The sequence below is a fragment of the Acinonyx jubatus genome, chromosome B1 (assembly GCF_027475565.1).
Source record: "Acinonyx jubatus isolate Ajub_Pintada_27869175 chromosome B1, VMU_Ajub_asm_v1.0, whole genome shotgun sequence".
NCBI lineage: Eukaryota > Metazoa > Chordata > Mammalia > Carnivora > Felidae > Acinonyx > Acinonyx jubatus.
Genome location: NC_069382.1, coordinates 124,929,595 through 124,954,312, shown reverse-complemented (window position 1 = coordinate 124,954,312; position 24,718 = coordinate 124,929,595). Strand labels below are relative to the sequence as shown.

General features: G+C 35.6%; 1 protein-coding gene across 1 annotated transcript in view; it reads left to right on the top strand.

The window, feature by feature from the left end:
- GRID2 (glutamate ionotropic receptor delta type subunit 2) overlaps positions 1-24,718 on the top strand; it is a 1,419,162-nt gene that overhangs the window by 1,172,694 nt on the left and 221,750 nt on the right. The window contains exon 12 of the mRNA XM_027060847.2: positions 1,395-1,533. Coding sequence (XP_026916648.2) covers positions 1,395-1,533 — 139 coding nt within the window. The remainder of the gene's footprint in view (positions 1-1,394; positions 1,534-24,718) is intronic.

Below are 24,718 nucleotides of genomic sequence, written 5' to 3'. Positions count from 1 at the left end.
GTCCGTGAGTTCGAGCCCCGCGTGGGGCTCTGGGCTGATGGCTCGGAGCCTGGAGCCTGTTTCCGATTCTGTGTCTCCCTCTCTCTCTGCCCCTCCCCCGTTCATGCTCTGTCTCTCTCTCAAAAATAAATAAACATTAAAAAAATTTTTTTAATAAAATAGCCAAATTATGGAAGCAGCCTGTGTCCATTTGTAGATGAACAGATAAGGAGAAGATATGAGATATACATAAGATATAGTTATATCTTATAGGATATAGATATGGGATATAGGATATATATATATATATATATATATATATACAGGATAGAGTTATATATTCTCTCTCTCTCTCTCTCTCTATATATATATATATAATATATATATATGAGTATTACTCAGCCATAAAAAAGAATAAAATCTTACCATTTGCAACAACATGGATGGAGCTAGAGAGTATAATACTAAGCTGAATAAGTCAGAGACAGACAGAACCATATGATTTCACACATATGTGTAATTTAAGAAACAAATCAAACAAGCAAAGGAAAAAAATAAAGAGAGAGACAAGTCAAGAAACAGACTCTTAACTATAGAGAACAAAATGATGGTTACCAGAAGGGAGATGGGTGAGGGTGTGGGTGAAATAAATGATGGGGTATTTACCGTGATGAGCACTGAATAATGCATAGAATTGTTGAATCACTATATTGTATCCCTAAAACTAATAAAATGCTGTATGTTAACTATACTGCAGTTTAAAAAAAATTAATTTAAAAGGGTATATATACCCCTACATTTATTTCAGGATTATTTACAGTAGCCAAGATATAGAAGCAATCCAGTGTCCATCAATAGATGAATAAATAAAGAAGATATGATATATATGTAATTATATACTATATTATATATTGTATTACATTATGCTATATATCATATATATATACATATGTATAAATATATATGTAACCTATGATTCTAAGGAACATAACCAAAAATTATTTTCAATATTATTTATTAAAGTAGAAATTTGAGGTTATATTAAATATAAGCATAATAGTATTAATATCACCTAACTACTGAATAATCAAGCATTTGGAAATAAAGTAGTTATCTGGTTATTATAAGAGAGTAACTATTTCCAAGATTGAATAAGAAGGTAGAAGAAGTATCACTTAAACAAGTTATACTAAGTATTTATCATGGTTCTTTTTGTCTGGGTCTTAAAAAGTATCATAAAAGGGAATTAAATATGAAGTAATAAGCATAACCAAAATACGGAAATCAATGCTGTTGTTGTTGTGTTGAAAGATTTTTCAGTACTTAGAAGTTAATTTGGTATTGATTGTGTATGACTGTAGATTATCAATAAATACTTGTTGATGTTCTTTTATTCTATTTGCTTCTTTCTACAGGTGGGGAGGTCCCATACACGACTCTGGCTACTCGAATGATGATGGGGGCTTGGTGGCTATTTGCATTGATTGTCATCTCATCTTACACAGCAAATCTTGCTGCTTTCCTCACTATCACCCGCATTGAAAGCTCCATCCAGTAAGTAGACAAAGATTCCAGTAGCCACAAAGAATGAAAAATGATGAGAGTAGTCAAACCTATTTAAATAAGTATATGATATCTGATAATAAATTTACACCCTCCTTTTGAGTAAAGGTTTAATTCTGTGATATGCAATTATCACAGTATTGGTGATACATTTTTGAAAAAATAAAATTCTGGGTATAATTTTGCATCACTTCCCACATTTTCCTGGAAGAATAACACATATTTGGTATTCTAGGTTCCACAGAGTATGACTATGTTTGGGCAACATTGTAAAAAGGAAGGGAAAGGAGTCATACTAAAATATACATGTTTCAAGTTTGACAGTATCAGTTTTTGTCTGGAGTCTGCCCCATTGTGCATTGTCTGAGTAAATAGTTGGAAAGACGTTAGGTGATTGATAGGTGACATATAGGGAAAGAGAAGGAAGGAGGCAGGGGGAGAGGGAGAGAGAAGATAGCTTTCAAGAGATTAAAACCACATTGTGTTTATCTCTTCAATGTATTATATAGCTAATGTGGTCATTATTACTGCTGCTTTTCCAGTTTCAGTGGTGGTAAATTATCAGTAACTATGATACATTTGCTTAAATCCTAAAGTTACTTAAGCCAATGCCTCAGTTCATAAAAGCCACTCCCATGAGCCCCAAGAGCCCAAAGGCCTTTGATCAAGCACAGCCATTTCTGCTTTTGTGGTTTCATGCATACAATCAGCTTCAATATGCAACTTCTGCCATATTAGAACATAATGTTCTATATATCATTTTAAGAAACATTTTCCTGAAAATGTTTTATTCATCCAAAAACAAAATAGTTTGAATTTTCCTAGAGTTGAAGAACATTCATTCTCAACAAAACTGACAATTCAACATTATGAATAATTAGATTTGTTAAGGAATTCATTAGAGAACTAACTTATCCTTAAAGGAAAATATAAGAGTTCTTCTTGTGTTTAAAAAATTTGTAAATGAAGTCCATTAATAGCCACAAAACTGTTATAATGCAATACTAAAAATAAAATCAGGAATTAATGATCTATAAAGAAGTAGGATATTGTTCTTCAATTATTTGTCATATATAATTGAAATCCCCAAATTCAACTAATGACAGTAACAGACAGTTTCATCCAGTCTGAGGGATGTTCCCAATTTCTCTCATCAAATCATGCTCCTCAAATGTTTTTTGCCAATTTTTTAGTGCAGAATCTTCATACCCTCTTATTACCCTTGTAGCCAATTCTATGTGTGGTATAAGTTATAAATGGTACACAGTGAAGTTCATGGAAAGCATAAACCCATATTTTAACTGATAATGAAAATGATTACAAACACCCAGCCAAGAAATCAATGAAATCAGTAAAATTACTAAAATAATAATTAACTTTTATTGAGCATTCACAGAAAGCCAGAGTGCGCTGAATGTTTTACATTCATTTGATCATTTAATCGTTAGCAACCATCTTCTGAAAGACATACTATTAATAACCCATTTTATAACTGAAGTTGAGAATATAAGTAACTTACTCAAACAATGCATCTAATAAGTGATTGATTAAAGACCATACCTTAAATCTGTCTGATTATTGAACCTATATTCTAACTAAACTTACCACTCTAGTTCCCATCCCTTGGACTTTTGTATGGCCAGTTGTTTATAGAGAATGGTATAAAGAGTGTGTCATTGTCTTGTTCATTACTAAGTAAGGGGATATAAAGGGTGACATTTTTCAAATCCTTCATTGGTCTGAGGATATAAAATATCAAAATCTGGGTGATTTTTATGTGGGATAAATTCTGTAAGCATACATCCCAACATGAACTAATTAAATCTATAATTGATATCTGCCATTCAGGGGAAAACCACTTGACAGATCCAATCAATAGAAATCACACAAAGAAAAATTGTTTTAAAACTTAAAATGGAGTCTTATATATCACTAATGTAGTTTCTATCAATTAGGTTTAACTTGTCACATTTTGAGTGCACTTGAGCTAAGAACCAATGTAGCTCATATCTGACTTGAAGCATTTTAAATAAATAAATGAAGAAAACTTTGAAATAATGGATTTTATATAATAAATGACAATCATCATAATAACAATTATGACTAATATTCATTGAGTTTATTATGAACTTATTAAGCATGTTACATGTATTATTTCATTTATTCCTCAAAATAACCCTGATAATACAAGTATTACTGTTATTCCCATTACACCGATGAAGAAACAGAAATTTGCAAGTTAAATTCTCAAGATCACATAACCAATAGTGTCAGAGCTGGAAGTCTAACCCATGTCAATCTGACACCAATCCATGGTCTTATCCAGTGAAATTTTTCCTTATCGAGTGATGGTTTCTACACTTTGTTTGGCAACTCTGCTTCCCTGGGGCTGCAGACCTCATGGTGTTTGTGTATATCTGAACTATTTAGTCATTATCAACTTTGCCAACATTAATTTGTATCTCGACTTTTATGCAATAGCAGTGGGAGCAAAAGCCTCAATCAAATTTTTGCACCCATAGGTTTCTCTAAAAGTAAAACCTAATGGAAAAAAGATCATCAATTCACATGATGTTTCCCTCATGTATAGTTCCACAATCCACAATAACTGAGCATTCATTTCTTAAAAAAATTATTCCGTTCTAATGCTGGCTCACATTATTAAAAGTCAACATTGGGTATAATAAATCTCCCTCCCTTCTAATCTTATCAGTAAACTAATTTTGAAAGGGGAAAAATCAGAGCCAAAGGAGCTAAAAGAAGCCTGATTCTCTCCCCAAACTTAAAGATATCTTCTAATTTCATGCCTCAGCTGTGTTGGTGAGCATAATTGCCTGCAGTGTTTCTTGGAAACATTTAAAGTTCCATTTGCAACTAATGTCAAACTTTCTTGTAAAATCCTAAGTTTAATTTTTCTTAGAAAAGACAAAAAACCCCACAATACCATCCAATGTCATGCTCCTTAATCATTTATATTCATAAGATTTTCTCATCACTAAATGAAGCAGCACTTGTCTGTGCACCTTTTTTCCAGCTCATTTTGTTGTGCCATTGGCACACCTATACCAGTCACAGGTTCATTCCCCAAAATCAAAGTGGCTTCTCTAGACCCAGAGGGACAGAGGTAGTTAGAACGAAGTCAGGGACAGGGGTAGAGCAGCTACTTCTGAATAGATGGTTGACAGAAACTCTTACAGTCTGGTAAGGGAAATCCAACAGACTTAGTCTTGGAAAGCTGAATACATTTTACAAAATGGACCCCTGTTTTCAAAATTAGATATTTATCAACATCTACTCTTCTAGTTGACACTTGCCTCTAACTAAAATTTTGAAAGTGAATTTTCCCTGAAAAAGATAATTCCCATGTTTAATTTTATACCCCTTCAGTGATAACTGTGTTCTGCTGCTTGATATGATGTAATATGACAGATTGTGACACAGTTGGGATTGGTAATATTGAGATACACAGTTCCATTTCTAAAGAAAAAAATATCCAATTTCTACAAAACTCCAATGACATTTGGGCTTGTTCATTGTCATCAAATGGTAACAACATGTAGCTAATTGCTTTTAGATAGCTAGCAAACGGAATGTACTTGTTTCTACTGGTAACCAGGCTAAAATTGGCAATGGTGAAATGAAGCATGTGAAGTTCTGAAGGTAATTTCAAAGTAAACACCAGGTAATAACATCATGAACATCAGTTCCATTAGTCTTTGTTGTGATGCAATTTTAAGAAACCTACTTCTTTCACATATAAAGTAAAAAGAGCTATGAGGGAAATCACAGTTGTACATCTATAGTCATTAATAACTTTAGAATCAGACTGATCTTTGGTGGTGAAACTTGAGGTCTTTCATTTCCTGGGACTATAAGTAAGCTTGGGTCTATTCAAAGGAATTCCAAAATCCCACCATATTTTTATTTTTAAAGAATTAATTCACCATAATGTTTGAGGTATGATTAAACAAATATTGAGGGTTTTTTTGATACAGTCACTGAACAAATTAATTTCTGATAAATTTGTTTCCAAGTGTATGCAAAAAGATTCATTAGATACTCTATCTCTGGAAGTGACTCCTTTTTCCCTAGCATACTAATTACAAGACTTTTGTATCCACATTTACTCACATTTAGAAAAGGAAACAAATAATTGAGCAATGCTTTTTCTCAATGCCATACAATAGAGTATGAGCTAGCCCTGGGCTTAGAAATCTGTCTGTCACCAGGTCTGGTGACAGAGAGAGAATGGTAGGACTGGCAGGTACTCGCTCAATGATATTATTTCTTTTTTCCTTTGCCCTCACTATGTAACTATCTCTAACAAGTTACTATTTAACTTGTTAAAGTTACATTACAATCATGCTTTTTGGAAATGGAGGTACAACAAAACCTTGGACTGAGAGTAATTTGTTCTGCGAATGTTCCACAAGACGAGCAAACATTTCTAATAAATTTTAACTTGATAAATGAGCGATGTCTTGCAATACACACAGTACATGATGCCAAAAATCAAGCCAATGGTTGTTGAAATTCGCTTTGATATACAAGTGCTTTTGATTACAAGTATGTTTCTGGAACAAATTATGCTTGCAAACCAAATTTTTATTGTATTTCTAACTATAAAAACTAAATAAATATATTACCTTCATTCATTTAGTTCAGCAGAATGTGTGTGTGTGTGTGTGTGGCTTAGAAATCTGTCTTTCACCAGGTCTGGTGACAGAGAGAGAGTGGTAAGACTGGCAGGTGCTCATTAAACATCGTGCTAACTATTGAGGCTATAAAGATATTTTGGTATTAGCCCTGAGTCACAATGTAGTTCAAGATGTAGCAATGTGGAATTTAATGACAGGGGAACTATGATAGATTTCCTTATGAAATGCTGTGTGAACAGAGGGAAGGAGTAACTTGGAGAAGAGGTGGAGGAAAAAGGAAAGAAACTATCAGGCATCACAGAGGTATCATCTGAGAGTCTGATCTTGAAAGATGAATTTCAAAAGGCTGAAGGGGTGGCTTACTGGGGAATATTTGCAAAGGCAAGAGAGATGAAATTCCTCAGAGACTGTCCAGTAAAGTGTAGATGATCAAAATCTGTTAATTTCCTTCCTGGATTGAGATGTGTGATGTGAAAGTGGCAGGAAGTGAAATAGAAAAGGAAAGTGAGTCCAAACCCTGAAAGGCGTGATAAGAATTGTTAAGGAATTTGGAATTTTTCCTGGAGATAATGGAGAGTGACATCGTTGAAGAAGGACAGCTTAATCTGTGCAGAGGAGGATGGATGGGAGAGAAAAGATGTAGAAATGTATGGAAACTAGTAGGTTTCTATCTAATAAAAACCTGAACCACATATCTTTTGTTTCAGGACCATTTAATTTGAAAATACCAAATGATTAAGGAAATTTAAGAGAGATTTGGCTTGAGAAACCTTGTATCTCTAGGCTACCATTTACATTTATAGCAGATGCAGGAATATTGACTTAGTTTATTTATTTTTAAAGATTCTTGGGGCGCCTGGGTGGCTCAGTCGGTTGGGCGGCCGACTTCAGCTCAGGTCATGATCTCGCGGTCCGTGAGTTCGAGCCCCGCGTCGGGCTCTGTGCTGACAGCTCAGAGCCTGGAGCCTGTTTCAGATTCTGTGTCTCCCTCTCTCTGACCCTCCCCCGTTCATGCTCTGTCTCTCTCTGTCTCAAAACTAAATAAACGTTAAAAAAAAAATTAAAAATAAATAAATAAAGATTCTTAAAGAGAGAATGTGTTCAACTATGTCATAACTAAACAGATAAAGAAGAGAGCTACTACAGTGAGAAGATTCTAGAAATCACTCTGGTTGGGCTACTTTTCAGATGCAATTTTGCAGAAAAGTTGCATCTCAATGTCTGCTATTCCTAGACTTTATCCTGCCTGTTAATTACTTTTTGCCTTATGCCATCAAAAAATAAATCAGACTTATTTTTATTCAGTTTTAACACATTTTCAATGTAATACAGGACTGTATTGAGAAAATAGTAAAATACAGTAAATTTTGAAGGACAAAGTGTTAATAATCCACAGCTTGTCATGTTGCAATATGTTCTATTAATAGTTAAACATTTTTAACTGTTTATTTTGAAGTAATCATATATACACAGGAAGTTGCAAAAATATACCATAGAGAGGTCCCATGTACCCTTCACCTAGTTTCCTCCAATAGTTACATTTTAAATAATTACAGTACAATATCAAAACAAGGAAATTGACATGGATACAGTGTATGTATGCATATAGTTCTGTGCCATTTTATTACATGTATAGATTATACAACCACCACTGCAATAGATCTAGAACTATACCACCATTACAAAAATCTCCCTCATTCTACCCTCACTCCTTCTTCCCCACCATCATCAACCCCTAATAATAACTAATATGTTCTTTATTCCTGTGATTTTTATCATTTCAAGAGTCTTATATAAGTTGAATCTTACAGTATGTGGCCTTCTGAAATAGCCTTTTTTTTCCCCACTCAGCATAACGCCCTTGAGATCTATCCAAGTTGTTGCATGCATCAATAGTTCATTGCTTTTTATTGCTGAGTGGCAATCTATGGTATGGATGTACCAGTTTGTGTAACTATTTACCTAATGAATGGAATTTTTGTTGTCTCCAAGTTTTTAGCTATTACGAATAAAGTTGCTAAGAACATTTATGTGCACTTATGTTTTTGTATAGATATGTTTTCATTTCTCTGGCATAAATGCCCAGGAGTATGATCCCAACTCTACCTGCTTACTGCTTCCCTTCTTATTCTCTTTTCTCTTACTTCAACTATTGCTTCCCTCTATCCCATTCTCTTCTCATTCAAGCTTATGATCCAGAGTGTGGAGTACCTTCTTCCATCCTTAAAATTAGTGTGAAAACCTCCATCATTACCACATCCAATCGAAGTAAAATGCCACTCCATAGCCAAGCACATGGAACCCTTCAAAAGCTGACCCAGCCTCATTTCTGTCTACCAGCACCAATTGTAATCCATTCTCACATTTGTTCATGCTCCAGTTAAGCAAACTCTGGGAGGGCATTTCATACCTCTGTGGAGTTTACATGCTGTTCCCTTTCCCTGAAATGACCCAGAACTCCCTTCTCTCCTGGCATCATCCATTTGCACAAACACAATTAGCCATTACACATGTGTCTTCTCTTTGAGAGTATACCTTATTCAAAGGCAAGGGCTATGCCATATCCATATCTGTGCCCTTACTGTGTCCCAGAATGCCTGGCACATAGTATTCATAATAACGGAGGCTAAGATTATTGAGTGCTTGCTATATGACAAACATTTTCCTAAATGCTTTGCTTAGATTTTCTCATTTAATACTCATAATGGCCCCATGAGAGATACATTATTTTCATCTCCATTTTGAAGATGATGAAACTAAAACCTAGAATAGTAAGCCAGGAAATCCAGCACTAGAGACCTTGTCTTAGTGGACCATATCTTCTACAATTAGCAAATACGCTAAACCTTAACTGAATGAAATAAATAAACTAAAATGAGTGAATGAAAGCCATAATGGCATTATAAGTTTTCTGAAAAATAACGATTTCTGCAAGAAAGAATCAATGGATGAATTATATTTAGCTAAGTTAATTTCAGATATTTCTAAGTTACATCGTATCCTAGAAACAGGCACAGGAGACCGGGAATTTAAATAAATCTGCATTCAAATCCTTTGCCACTTATTAGCCGAATGATCTTGCCATTTTCCATAATCATTTTCAGCCTTATTTTCCCTAAGGGTAAAAAGATAATGGGCTCAAACTTCATAGGTTTAATGTAAAGAATAAATGAGGAAAAATAGAGACATGAATAACAGCACAGTCCCTGGATACACCGTGCATTTGCTTCCATTTTTCTACTTGTTCTCTAGGAGGCCATGTAGATTCCTTGGACTGTTCTTCCCTCCACCCTTTTTGGTGGTGCTAATAACTATTATTTTTGCTATTTTGTCCACAATTATATACACTAAATAGAATGTGTATAGCCCCCAAAGGTTAAAAGAAAGAGAAGAGGAACTGGCTGTCAGGAAGCCTTATCCAAATTTCAGCATAAATAAAGACCGCTGTCTCACCTTAGCCTGATTAACTCTCACTGTGGTCAAGCTGCTGCTAATAGTGACCACGCCGAACCTGGGTCAGAACATCTGTTGGCCAGGCAAGTTTTCTCTTTTAACTCCTCTTTAACTGCCCCTCATAACACACAGCTCGCATGCTGCTTCCTCTGTTACGCCTTTCTCGTGGTGTTCATAACTAGAGTTAGTGCCTCCTTTTTTTTTAACCACTTTGCATCTCCTTGCTTACACCCTGAACTGTATCTAGCCTCGTGCTGGAGTATTATTCCTTGTTTTACCTTCTCAATTAAAATGTATGTTCTTGAGCATGGTTTTATCACCTTTGTATCAGCACAGCACCTGATGCTGTTACTTCTTGAGTATGTAGCTGATTACAGATAAATATTTGTTAAATAATGAACCAGAAAGGGATTTCTTACACTCTGGCCTGAGACTGTAGAACCTCATGACTTGTTTATATACCTCATAACAAATCAGAAAGAAATATGAAAGCCATTTTTATGTGCTGTTATTCCAGGATAAGAGAAGGAGACCCAAATGATGTGCTCTCTAGGTTTTCTTAGTGTCTCACCCACACAGGCTTCCAGTGGAAGGCTATTTCATAACTCTCAGCAGGGAATTGCACACTTTATTAGGAACAGCCAAAATCAAGGTTGCTGAAGTGAGCTGGGTCTGATTCATACCACTTTTATGTTTCAGTTTAGTACAGAATTGTATAGGCTTAACTTCAGAGTACACAGGCACTACAGACAGAGGAAGACATTCGTCTCCTTACTCTATATTGTTCAGTGTTGAAATGGCTTACTTGTCAAAGCACTTAAGTACTACAGTGATGGATGTTTTATAAACATATAGCCATCTAGATATTATAGACATGGTTTTCTCTCTTTTTGAAAAAAATAAAAACCCTCAGAAGTATGTTGGTGTTTCAAAGCCACTCTTTGAAATGCTCACTCAGTGAGCATTTAATTAAAAGTTTTGTCTCCCACTCTATTTGTGATTCCTAGGAACAGGGCTGTATTAACATTCCTATAGACTCTATTTACACTAATATCGTTAAGGTGAAAACTTTGCCAAACTAATAAGTGCCTGCAACCCCTAACATGATCTTCTTCTGGACTAGCAATTATTCTAAACAGCTCAAGTCCCCCTCTCTTTCTCCCCAACATTAGTCATCTAAATCCAGAAACCTATTAAGAACTTGAGAATATAAATTCCTGTCTCCTCTGTGTCTCTTGTTATTTTACTTCCTTACCTAAAGTCAGCTGAATAAATAAGTTCTATCTACCATAAGTATATGGTAAAAACCCTACACCCAGGAGTACTTGATTTAGTCATTTTAGAAGAGCCAGTTTGGGGGCAGCTGGGTGGCTCAGTTGGTTGAGCATCCAACTCTTGATTTCTGCTCAGGTTATGATCCCAGGGTAATGGGATCAAGCCCCTACTTAAGATTCTCTCTTTCCCTCTGCCCCTCTCTTCCTCTCTCTCTCTCTCTCTCTCTCTCTCTCTCTCTCTCTCTCTCTCTTAAAAAAACAGTTAAAAATAAAAGAAGAGCTAATTTGAGTATGGGGCATGTTTTGTGTAATTAATGCAGGAAGAGTACTTGATAGAAATTGGTGACAGTGGAATCGGTAGGCAAGGCTGTTTGGCAATGCTGCTGAAGGAGACTGGAGACCTAGTTCACAGGTTCAAGCCTCTTTCTTGCTACTGAATAACAAGGCAAGTTTTTAAAACACTTTGTACCTTAGCTTTCTCCCTTTAACAGTGTGAGCCATTTCTCCTCTCACTGCACAAATATTTGTTCCACAATTTGAATTAAGTTATTTTCAATGTCCCTTCAACTGTACAATTCTATATCAGCTACACAAATGCGGTATCTTATTAAACAAAGCCTGAGATAACTGATAAAAATATATTTAGGTACATTAATAAGAGAAATCCTGGATTATAAGGCAGAACTGAAAGGAAACTCTTGTTTAGCCATATCTTCTTTTTTTTTTCTCTCTTTCTGTTTTTCACGTCTCACCTTTCTTTCCCTGTCCTCTCCATCACACCAGCAATCTTGATGTGCTGACCTCCACCCTCCACTAAGTGTCTGTCTGACCCCATTAGTTCTCTGATCCTCTTAGTTCCTGCACAAGCTCCTGTCATCTGAAGGTAGTCAATTTATTTTTAATGACTTTCTCCTCCACCCCTACACACACACACACACGCTCACACACACATTCACTACACACACATACACACACATACATACACATACACACACATTCACTACACACACCCCTACTACAGCCCCTATTTCTCAAACTCTGATCTAATCTTTTAACCTAAGGGCAAAGTTTACAAATTGCCAGATGCCCCAGATCATGGCAAGTCATGGGGAAGGTAAGGAACAGATCTGAAGGTAGCTTGCTGGGCTGCTTTTTCAGATGAAGGCTGCCATTTCCTGAGAGCAATGCTGCAGAATTCTCAAGATATGCTGTGGAATGGGGTGAGGGAGGATGGGTCGGGGACACCTTTCCAAAACATTTTGGACATTTATAATCTGAATGGATATTAATAAGATCTGACTGTGAGATCAGGACATGTATTCTATGCCTACTTTTAGTTGAAATTTCTCAAAAAAGTAAATATACCTATTGGGAATAGAGGATAATTTCCCTGAATGATTCAAAAAACTATCTTTTTTGGAGAGATCTGCAGACCCACTGCACTGGGGAGAAGGAAAATATATTTTGTATTTAGGAAATTTTAAGTTACTGATAGAAACCTGGTCTCCTGCTCTGTGTTATAAAGAGCCAGGACCTTTGTTTTGAGATAGAGTCATTAGAATCCACTGAAACGATGACCTTCCACCTTACTTTGACAGTAGCATTCTGCTGGGTCTTCAAATAGGCTATAAATTTGACCTTCTGTTATTCTTGGTCACTTCCTTCTCTTCAGCTATTTCTTTCCACTATGAATAATTTGATAATGTGATTAAAGATTTTGAGATCCTTAAAAGAACTTATAGGTAAAAAAAAAATTACAAATTACTATTGATTCCTCATTTGAAACTACATCGTATTTTATTTGGGTCATTGTTTTATGCAGTAATATTGTGTATTATTGTATCACAGCTTGTTAGTGAGCTATATGTGAGGTTATGATCAATAGTTCAATGTCAGCCTTAGAGGGTATATTGAATAAAGTTTTTCCCATAAGTCAGCACTGGCTCTGAATCTAATGACCATTTTCAGTGTTGATTTGAAGTATAGAATAGGGAGTAAACTTATTAAATATGCAGATTACTTATTATTGAGTAGGGTTGATTATTGACCAGAACCACACTGTAAGAATTCATAAAGACCTCGGCAAATTAAACAAGGTGATTATAAGTGAGACAAAGGTTAATAGGGACAAATATGTAATAATTCATTCAGATATGGAAAAAAAAAACTATGTGTATGTGTGTATACCTATAATAATTTAAAATTGGAGGTGAAGACAGTTTCAAAATGAGTCATCTGTCAATTACAAATTTGAAATGTAGTGTTGGTATTTATAAAGAAAATGAGCAAAATCACCTAGCAGTATAAAAGTTGTTGGGGCTTTTTAAACACTACCATGACCTATTTATAAGGTCCATAAATTTGGCAAAAATTACCATAGAAAAGAAAAAGATGCCTTAGTTAAGAACAATGTAAAAAAGTGAGTAATAGATCCTGTGAGTAAGAACTAAAGGAATTTAGTGTTTAAGTCACCAAATAAAAGGCTAAAGGATGAACGCACAAAAGAAATCTTTTATTATATAAAGAAATGTTGTACTGGAGGTGATGAGTAGCGATTGTCCATTTTTATTTTCACTAAGAAGAAAATGAGAGGCTTATATGAAATAGTTTTAGGTTGGGCATGAGTAAGAAAGAACTTCCTGGTGTTAAGTTTTCTAAGTCAGTAAAGTGCCTAAGGAAGAAGAATAAAGTCCATTTTTGGAGATTGGCTTTTATACCTTAAGATATATCATCATCAAATTATGCAATACCTCCAGGAGCTCTTCCAAACGCTCTGATGTTATGATTTTATTAGGGTTCTCTCTTAACACCATTTTGAAATTTATTGATCCTCAGGGAAATTCATGGGAATTAGGTCTTTCCAATATTTTCAATGATATAAGAACATAAAAACCTACTCTTCTTCTGCAGTCTATTGGAGTATTTGACTATATCATCTTAACATAGATTTTACAATCAAATGACAATCAATGGTGACATAATGAAATGCTGACCATACAAATTTAGGATGGTTCCATATTGGTTTATAGTGTCCTGGGTAAATAAACAATGCACCTTTTTCATGATATCTCAGGAAGAAACTGCACACACTTTCTACTCTACACAGGAAAATTGCAGAATAATTGAATTCACAGCAAACTGAGGCCTTTTTAGAGGAATTTTGCTTAATTAGTGTAAATATCAATATCCATATACATATCATGAAAGGTTACTTTAGTTAACTAATTTAAGATAGAGAGCAGACCCATAAATGGCAATTCTGTCAGCAGGTAGAAAAATACAGTGTCTTTCACATATCAAGATTCATGATGTGACAGGGGCACCTAGGTGGCTCAGTCAGTTAAGCGTTCGGCTCTTGATTTCAGCTCAGGTCATGATCTCACCATTTGTGGGTTTAAGAACCTCATCATGGGTTCGAACCCCACTGACAGTGTGGAGCCTGCTTGGGATTTTCTCTCTCTCCCTCTCTCTCTGCCTCTCCCATGCACGTTCTCTCTCTCTCTCTCTCTCTCTCTCTCTCTCTCTCTCAATAAATAAATAAATAAACACATACATACATAAATACATAAATAAATAAAATTAAAAATTAAAAAATGAAAGATTCATGATGTGACATAATTAGTTCCTAGTTTATAATGTGGGTCAACAAGTCAGAGAAACCAATCAGATTTTCATATAACTATTTTCTTGTGTTTGTATAGCATTGTCATTTTGAAGAAAGTTTAATGATCATTTTGTTAATTATGCCTGACAGCAATAAGGACAGTGTTTCCATCTTCCTTTAGGGTCTCTAAAATGACCTGCCATATTCACAAATCCAAATCAACTTTTAAATGTGCATAGGAATGCAAGTTTGTCCAAATTTGGGAGGATATTCCCTTAAGTAGTTTGTGACATCCATTTTTATCAAATGCACCTATTTTATGTGAATTTTCAATATTACCTGTGAACATCTCATCTATAGGGCATGACAGATGGGGATGCCCCTGACTACTTTGTAAGGGGGAAGGTGCAGGACATATTTCTAAATCTCTCAGGAAAGACTTGAGAGTCATCTTGGTGCCTAGTCAACCTCGGTATGGGGACAGGTTCAAAAGGGAGAAGTGTCCTCTTCATGAGTACTATCACACACTTTTTCTAGACCAAGCACATTTGAAACATCAGCTATAGAAACATTTTTCTAGGTCTCCACTTCAAGAAAAACTAAGCTTCAAGCAAAATTAACCTCTTGGGACTACACCAAAGTAAAAAGCTTTTGCACAGTGAAGAAAACCATCAACAAAACAAAAAAGCAACCTACTGAACAGGAGAAGATATTTGCAGATGATATATCTTATAAGAGGTTAATATCCAAAATATATTTTTAAAAAATCACCAAACTCAACACCTAAATAAATACATAGTTCTTAAAAGTAAAGATCAAAAAAATATTCTAAAGAAGTTTACAGTGCAAAGACCTGAAGCTGTCTTATATCTAATTTATTCTGTTGAGCCATGTAAGGGCGGGGTTGAGGGCAGGTGAAGAATGTGTGACAGGAGTGGAGAGGGGACAACACAGAGAGACTGGAGGAGATTGCACCATTCAGGCCTTATTTGAGTGTCCCACAAGGAGCCACTCTCGTCCTCTGATACCTGGTCTGTAAATCCTCACTCCTCTTTGGTCCTCTGATGGCCCCTCTTATGAAGCACCCTCTCCATCCAGAGGGGCCTCTCTTGGGAAACTCTCCCTGTCTCCGCAAGTAAAAAAAATCCTAGCCCTCTGCCCTCTTTGGTATCATTCAAACTTGTTGGCCTTAGACGTTAGGTTTCTGCTGTCTTGAGAAGGAAAAATCTCTGGCACTTTGAGAAGAAGGATGACACAATCACTTTACTGTTCTACCAGAGACTGCTGTGGCTGAGTTCCTTCTGAATTACCTTGCCCCACAAATTATACCTTTGGCTATATAATCTAATCTTTTATGACAAAACCGTGTTTCTTTCACTAACATGACACTGATCTTAATCTTCTTAAAATAAGAAAGTTAACATTATTGGGCTAAAGAACATTAAACTCTTCCCTGAGCCTGTTTTCATTGAGTAGTGGGTCCCTCATGCACTTAAAGTAGCTCTCATTGAGTCTTCTGTAGGGACTGAGCCATCTGCAATCCAAAATTTCTTCTGACATGAAGAATGTTAGAGTTTGGCTTGCCCCATCATTGACCCTTGATACTTTTATATTTCATCAGACTTTCTTTACAAACCTGTGTCTGAGAAGGTTTGGAAGACTTCACTTAGGAGAAGGAACTACCAAAATGGAGAATGTTGTTTCTCAAAAGACAAGTGGCCTTGGATATGTTGTAACTAGGAAGATGGGAAGCCTTTCTTTTGTGCTTATTCCATCCTCTTATAAGTGGAGCGTACAAATTCCCCTTCTTTATGTAAATACTCAACCCTCAAAAGGAAAAAACTTAATTTAGTTTTTGGTGATAATATTCAGTATTACCAACAGTGACTATTCTCTCTGTTCTGGGGCTTATCTCTTCCTTAGCTACGAAAATCATGAATTCTTTTATATTTTTTTGATCATTTCAGTTAGTGGAGTTAATTGAACAGTTTTCGTCCCCATTTCAGCTTGCTTCTGATCCATTAGTCAGGAATCACTCATCAAACTATTCACTACTTGTTAGCTCCATTTCCACACTGCTTTAGATACGTATCCCTTTCAGGAACAGATATTCCACTCTGTACCAGATCCATATGTCTACTTGAATTATGGACTACAACCTCTGCTGTTCCAAATACTTTATTTCATTTCTATTTGTTTGGATTTTCTTTTTATTTGATTTGCTTCTGAATTTATTTATTTTACATACATGGCAAAATGTCTTGTCAGACAACTCATTGGTGTCAGATAAGGCTTTTGCAGCTAATTTTGTTACAGGAGAAATTTCCAAAGCTCCCTTAAAAACTAGTTTTTGGTTTGTTTTCTTTAACTACTAAATACTACTGGCAATTATTAGTCACCCACAGAATGGCTGGTAAAATATAATAAAAATCCCATTTTTAAGCAATGCTAGGGTTTTTTTTTTTGCATTTCTTTTTTTAATTAATTAATTAATTAATTTATTTATTTACTTATTTATTTATTTTAAATTTACATCCAAGTTAGTTGGCATATAGTGCAACAATGATTTCAGGAGTAGATTTCTTAATGCCCCTACCCATTTATCCCATACCCCCTCCCACAACCCTTCCAGCAACCCTCTGTTTGTTCTCTATATTTATGAGTCTCTTAGGTTTTGTCCCCCTCCCTGTTTTTATATTATTTTTTTGCTTCCCTTCCCTTATGTTCATCTGTTTTGTCTCTTAAAGTCCTCCTATGAGTGAAGTATATGATATTTGTCTTTCTCTGATTGACTGATTTCACTTAGCATAATACCCTCTAGTTCCATCCACGTAGTTGCAAATGGCAAGATTTCATTCTTTTTGATTGCTGAGTAATAATCCATTGAATATATATACCACATCTTCTTTATCCATTCATCTGTCGATGGACATTTGGGCTCTTTCCATACTTTGGCTATTGTTGCTAGTGCTGCTATAAACATTGGAGTGCATGTGCCCCTTCGAAACAGCACACCCATATCCCTTGGATAAATACCTAGTAGTGCAATTGCTGGGTCGTAGGGTAGTTCTATTTTTAATTTTGTGAGGAACCTCCATACTGTTTTCCAGAGTGGCTGCACCAGTTTGCATTCCCACCAGCAGTGCAAAAGAGATACTCTTTCTCCAGATCCTCGCCAACATCTGTTGTTGCCTGAGTTGTTAATGTTAGCCATTCTGATAGGTGTGCGGGATCTCATTGTGGTTTTGATTTGTATTTCCCTGATGATGAGTGATGTTGAGCATTTTTTCATGTGTCAGTTGGCCATCTGGATGTCTTCTCTGGAGAAGTGTCTATTCATGTCATTTGCCCATTTCTTCACTGGATTATTTGTTTCTTATATTGAATTTGTTAAGTTCTTTATAGATTTGGATACTAACCCTTTATCTGATAGGTCCTTTGCAAATATCTTCTCCCTTTCCATCGGTTTCCTTTTAGTTTTGCTGATTGTTTCCTTTGCTGTGCAGATTTTTCTTTTGATGATGCTCCAATAGTTCATTTTTGCTTTTGTTTCCCTTGTGTCTGGAGACGTGTTGATAAGAAGTTGCTGCGGCCAGGGTCAAAGAGGTTTTTGCCTGCTTTCTGCTCCAGGATTTTGATGACTTCCTATCTTACATTTAGGTCTTTCATCCATTTTGAATTTAGTTTTGTGTATGGCATAAGGAAGTGTCCCCGGTTCATTTTTCTGCATGTCGCTATCTAGTTTTCCCAGTACCATTTCCTTATTACATTGTATATTCTTTTCTGCTTTGTCAAAGATTTGTGGGTCCATTTCTGGGTTCTCCTATTCCATTGATCTAAGTGTCTGTTTTTGTGCCAGTACCATACTGTCTTTTTGATTACAGCTTTGTAATACATCTTGAAGTCTTGGATTGTGATGCCGCCAGCTTCGGTTTTCTTTTTCAACATTGCTTTGGCTATTTGGGGTCTTTTCTTCTTCCATACAAATTTTAGGATTGTTTGCTCTAGCTCTGTGAAGAATGCTGTTGTTATTTTGATAGGGATTGCATTGAATATGTTGATTGCTTTGGGTAGTATCAACATTTTAACAATGTTTGTTCTTCCAATCCAGGAGATGGAATATTTTTCCATTTTTTTGTGTCTTCTTCAATTTCTTTCATAAGCTTTCTATAGTTTTCGGTGTATAGATTTTTCACCTCTTTGGTTAGGTTTATTCCTAGGTATTTTATGGTTTTTGGTGCAGTTGTAAATGGGATCTATTCCTTGATTTTTCTTTCTGTTGCTTGATTGTTGGTGTATAGGAATGCAACCGATTTCTGTGCATTGATTTTATATCCTGTGACTTTGCTGAATTCATGGACCAGTTCAAGCAGTTTTTTAGTGGAATCATTTGGGTTTTCCATGTAGAGTATCATATCATCTGTGAAGGGTGAAAGTTTGACTTCCCCCTGGGTGATTTGGATGCTTTTATTCCTTTGTGTTATCTGATTGCTGAGGCTAAGTCTTCCAATACTATGTTATGCAGTGCTAGTTTAATGGGAATGCTGGCTTTCTAAGATAAAGGCATTTTTCTAGTAAAGAGTAGCCAAAACAAATGAGTCTCATTGACTGCTATTTTCCAGACCCTGGGTTAGACTGTGAGTTTCAAAGATGAACTAAAAAAGTATATATGTATGTGTGTGTGTGTGTGTGTGTGTGTGTGTCTGTATGAATAAGCAAAATGTAATCTGAAGAGAAGTAAATTTCATAACAGAATGCTAAAATATGAACATATTCTAAGTAGGAGAAAAGCACTGATGAGGCAGCTGAGTTTGACCTTGAACTTGAAAAGATGGACTTCACCAGATAGACAAGAAGACAAGCAAAGAAAATACCTATCAAGCAAGGAATGATGAAATGGTCTGTTTGCCCTATAATGGGAGTATGAATGAGGCAAAAGGTTTTTCTAAAAATGGAAAAAAATTTAGGCCAATTTTTTTAAGGTTCTTGAATGCTATGGATTTGGAGATATTTTCTAAGGGTAGTGGAGTATATAGGAAGTATTTAAATAAAACAGGGATAGTATCAGACTTTAGCTGTGGTGTGGAAGATGGATTAGAGGTGGGTGAAAGTAGAGATAGAGAAAACACTTAGAAATAATTCTCTAGGTGAAAGTAATGAGAGTATTAGCAATGAGAGGACAAACACAGTGACAGATTTGCAAGATTCAGGAGGTAAAAATGTATAGAAATTAATGAGAGATTAGATAGGGTAAGAGACAGAAAGGCCACAGGTGAGGAATCTGAAATGAATTTAGTTGGTAGGAAAAATAAGGATATGACAATTCCAAAAATCATAACAGAGAACAAAGTAATAGCATTAGTAATGAAATTAATAATTGCAAGTACCAGTAATGGAGCACTCATGGAGTGTTAAATACTAAGGTAAGTGTCTTGTATCAATATCTACACCAAACCTTAAGCTATATTATTACAAAATTATTATTTTCACTAATAGGGAAATTGATTGCAGTTTAGAGAGGAAAAATAACTTGTTCAAGGATTGAAACTCAAATCTTCAAAATCTTCAAATCTTCAAATATTCAAAACCCAGGTTTGTAGAAACAAAGAGATTGCCTAGTGCTGGCTGTTGGCTGTACCTCTCAGAGGCAGGCCTGCCTTACCTGGCCACCTCAATCCATTTTTTGACACTTTCTCTTCTTCTTCGGTCTCAGTGACACTAATTCTCAGTCCAGGGGACCTTTATTTGGCATATTAGTTGTTCTTCTGAGTTTTAAATTTTGGAGCAGTTTTTTTGTTGTTGTTTTGGTTTTGGTTTTTTGGGTTTTTTTTTTTTTTTTTGGTTTTGGTTTTTGGGGGTTTTGTTTTGATTTTTGTTTTTCTTTTCGGCAAAACCTGCCTCTGTACTCACAAAGCGTTCAGCTGCTGCGTCCAATGAACAACAGTGGGCATCAGGCAGACTTTTAATGTGGTTACTGATGGGCTCCTAGAGCTGCAACAAAATTTTCTCCTTTGGCAGATGCTGAAATCAGCATCCAGAGGAAGAAACTGGGGAGGGAGTGTGGGAGAAAAAACCTGAACCGAGGTGGAAGACGCTTTTAATATATCCCCACTTGTTTGTCTCTCTCCCGCCGTCATCCCCTGTGCCTGAAGCATCTAGCACCCATCCTATCAACCGCGTTCCATTTCTCTCCCCCGAAGAAAAATCGCTTCTGATGTGATAACTTAAGTTGACTTATTCCATTCCATTAAAAATGGGATTAGACTTAGAATTCCCCAGAGCTAGAGCTGGCAGCCATTTGTTGCTGAGCATCCCACAAAACCAAGCTCAAATGTTTAAAAAGAAGGAAGAAAACAGATGGAAAAGAGAGATTTAGGAGTGTTATTTTAAACTTTATGTGAGTAAAATCTATTCTCTTGTTAAAAGGAAAATAGGTGAAAAATATGAGTGAAAGTTCACTGCAAGAGGATAGGCATTAGATTTTTAACTAGTTGACACTTTTAGAAATGTCAATGAGTTATTTAAATAATATTTAAAGAATATATTTAAATATTTTAAACTACTAATAAAATGAGTAATTTAAAAAATTAAATATAAAATCTTGTACTTCGATAAAATCTTGTACTCATTTCCTAATGAGTCTTCATTTCAACCCCAATTCATGAATCTGCTCATCAACAATATTTATAAAGGGGCTATCCTGCCACACACTAAAATCCATTAGAAATTATTAAATAGGGCATTAGTAGGAGGTGAATCATAATAATAATAATAATCTTCATATAAAACAGTAGGTAACTTGATTGAGTGCTGATATGACAGGTCCTTTTATAATCACCTTTAGATACTCTTATTCTCTCCATTTTTAGATGAAGAAATTCCAGTTAACAGGGATAACTAACATCATATGGCACACAAATAATCTATTTGCTTGACTTTAAAATCTAACTTGCCCCAGGGTGCCTTGGTGGCTTAGTCAGTTAAGCATCCGACTTCGGCTCAGGTCATGACCTCACAGTTTATGAGTTCAAACCCCGTATCTGACTCTGTGCTAACAGCTCAAAGCCTGGAGCCTGCTTTCGATTCTGTGCCTCCTTCTCTCTCTGCCCCTGCCCTGCTCACGCTCTGTCTCTCAAAAATAAATGAACATTAAAGAAAAAAAATTTTTTTAATCTAATTTACCCAATGTCAAAGTTACTAATATCTAATATCAGAGGATCACATGTATCAACATTAAATTTCTATGCTTGAAGGGTTTTGAGTGTTTATTTTTCTCACGGAAAGAGTTTGCAATCAGCCTACATCCACCCAAATTCCTCAAATTTACTTCCCAGAAGTGCCCTAAATTACAGTTTCTTAGTATATGTAACGTTCATGCAAATAACTAAATGTCACTTACTTATCAGCTGTCAGTATTCTTTAGTACCCACGGGTTGTTAGTGGTGTAGGACACCAGTACAAGGAATAAAAGTCGAATTTCAAAAAGATGTTGGGAAAACAAAGTGATTAGATGGCAAAGCATTTGCTTTCTTTTATTATTCACCACTTATAGATATAGACTCTCATTTTTTTTTTAAATTCTGTGTGCATGAGTTGGGGTGTGGGGTTGGGAGAGGAAGATTCAACAATAACAGATTTGCGGAGTGATCATTTGCTGAGTTTTACGTGAGTACCTGTGGGTTTTGTGTGATTAAGTGGAGAAATGGAATATATTGGTATGAGTATATTCCAAGTTAACAATTTTCTAGAATGCTCTAGATTGTTCCCATTTTTCTGTGGCCTGGGTAAGCGTTGTCAACAGTTAAAAATAAATGACAGTATTTGCCATGGTTAATTTATATATTGGCCGTGGTGAATATATTTATATTAATTTATAAATTATTTTATAATTGTTTTGCATTTTTTAAAAAAGGATTTGGAAAAACAAAAGAGAAAACAAAGACTTGGCCCTTCTAAATTCACTCAGATGTTGAACTTCAAATACAGTTTTTTTGAGGATTACTACCTATTCTACCACTAGTGGAATAATTTGCTAGATTTCTTTTAGGGGCTTATAATATAGGCCGCACCATTTCTGCTGATATTGCTCTAAAATCTTACTAACATGAAAATAACAAAATGACCACATATAATGGGCACTCTCTTTCTGTGTTGGGCTCCTAAAACAGCCTTCACTTTCTGTAATAAGCTGTTTGTTCTCACTTCATTTTGCTTCATTTTATTTTTGTCACCTTCAGTGTTATCTCTGTATACTATAATGGAACGATGCGCAATCAGACAAGCTGTAATTTTTATTGCAAGCATATCTCAAGGCAAATCTATAAGCTGAACTTGATATCAGAAACGAAGCTAGAGAGAAAATGCCTTTGTTCTAAGTTACAAAAAGCTCTGCTATTCTGAATCTGAAGTATGTTGAAAATGAAATGCTTTTTTTTTTTTTCTGACATCAGGAATTTCACCTAGGCAATAGATTGAGATATCCCTTTAAAATTTTTGTGTACAAATCAGTTTCACCAACAATATTGTTTGTATTATAGTTTGATATTCAAGTTGTGAAGCTAATATTTAAAGCGATGTTATGCCACAGGAACCTGATTATATTAATGATCCCAACATTTTATTTCAATTTTCTTTTCATGGAAAGCTAAGAGGAGTGTTCATTTATTTAACAGTATTTTGCTGGTATGACTGTTTGGGCAAACAAGTTATATACTTAAGTATAAGCATATAAAAATTTGAGCCCTAGATTATGATCTCACCACCACCAAATTGAAGATATCTGAGAATTATAGGAGAGATTGATCGCTGAATCTTCTAAGGAGCAAGTGTCCAATCCTATCCTAAGAGGGTCTCTGATGAACCATGACATGGCCGTTAGCCATGAGACCTTTGGTTCTAGAAGGTCCAAGCTCTATACATCTACCTAGAATAGGCCCTTGTATTTATAGATATTGAACAAGTGAGGCCTGCTATTATGATCTGTATTAATGTTTCAGTTTTCCCCCTGTGCTACCACTTTACAGCATCCTCCACTACAGAGTGGGAAATATGTTAAAATGTTAATGTTTTGAATAGTTTCACTCCTACTACTGGAAACAGCAGTAAGTGAGAAGCAAATTGTATTTGGAAATAAAATTCTTACTGCTATACCGTTAACAAGATAAGCATGGTATGTCCCAGGAACATATGCCCTGTCACTCTGGTATTAGCTTGCACCCTGGCTACGTGTAGCTCACTTTTATTCCTGATGTACCCTTCAATTATAATTTATGCTGTCATTTTATCTTTTTACAAGTGGTAGAATTGGTTTAATAGTTGTAGAATATTCCAGCAAATTTTTCCTTGGAAATAGTGATTTTTAAATGCATCATTTTATGCAGCCGAAGTATTGAACAAAAAGGAATTATCATGGTAGTTTCCATAGAGTAAATAATACACATCAACAACCCAAAACTCAATAAAACATAGACCAAATTCTGCTGAAAGTTGTCATTATAAATTGGCACAAATCCTCCTCTAGCAAACACAGCCCATAATTTATCGTTTGGGATACAGTTTTGCACATGATGGAAACTGGTGACCTGCAAGAGTATTCCCAGTACCCTTGCCCAATGCTAGTGTTGTTTGCAAAGGCCCCCAGGAAGTCATTACCAAACTCCATTTAGAAACAGACCAAAAAGGTCAGAGGTATACATATGACCCATGTTTGTGGAAGACTGTGAGTATTTTTATTGAAAATACGGTGTAGTGTTCCAAAGCATCTGCCGCCGTTCTCAGACGTTAGTGAGTTTGAATATGCCAGCATCTACTTTTGAAGAGCATGCCAAAGACACATTTGTTCCTAAAACTCAGTCATTAGAGTTGAGCACCTACACAAATTCAATGAGTTTCAGTGGAACAGCAATTGGTTCTCCAAGTTAGAAAGTATAGAGTGGCTCAGAAACTGAAATGTGAGGAAAACTGACTACCAATATAGAGATGAATAACCTAGGACAAGCTAATACTATCTATAACGTAGAGACTCATTTGACAATCCTGAGAATTATTCTGTAAAAGAGGAAGCTGAAAATATATTTAGCTTTCCAGAATCATGAATTTTATTCTATTTGAGTACAAATAGAAATCTCTCTCTCTCTTTCTCTCTCTCTCTCTCACGCGCACACACACACACACATGCACACACACAA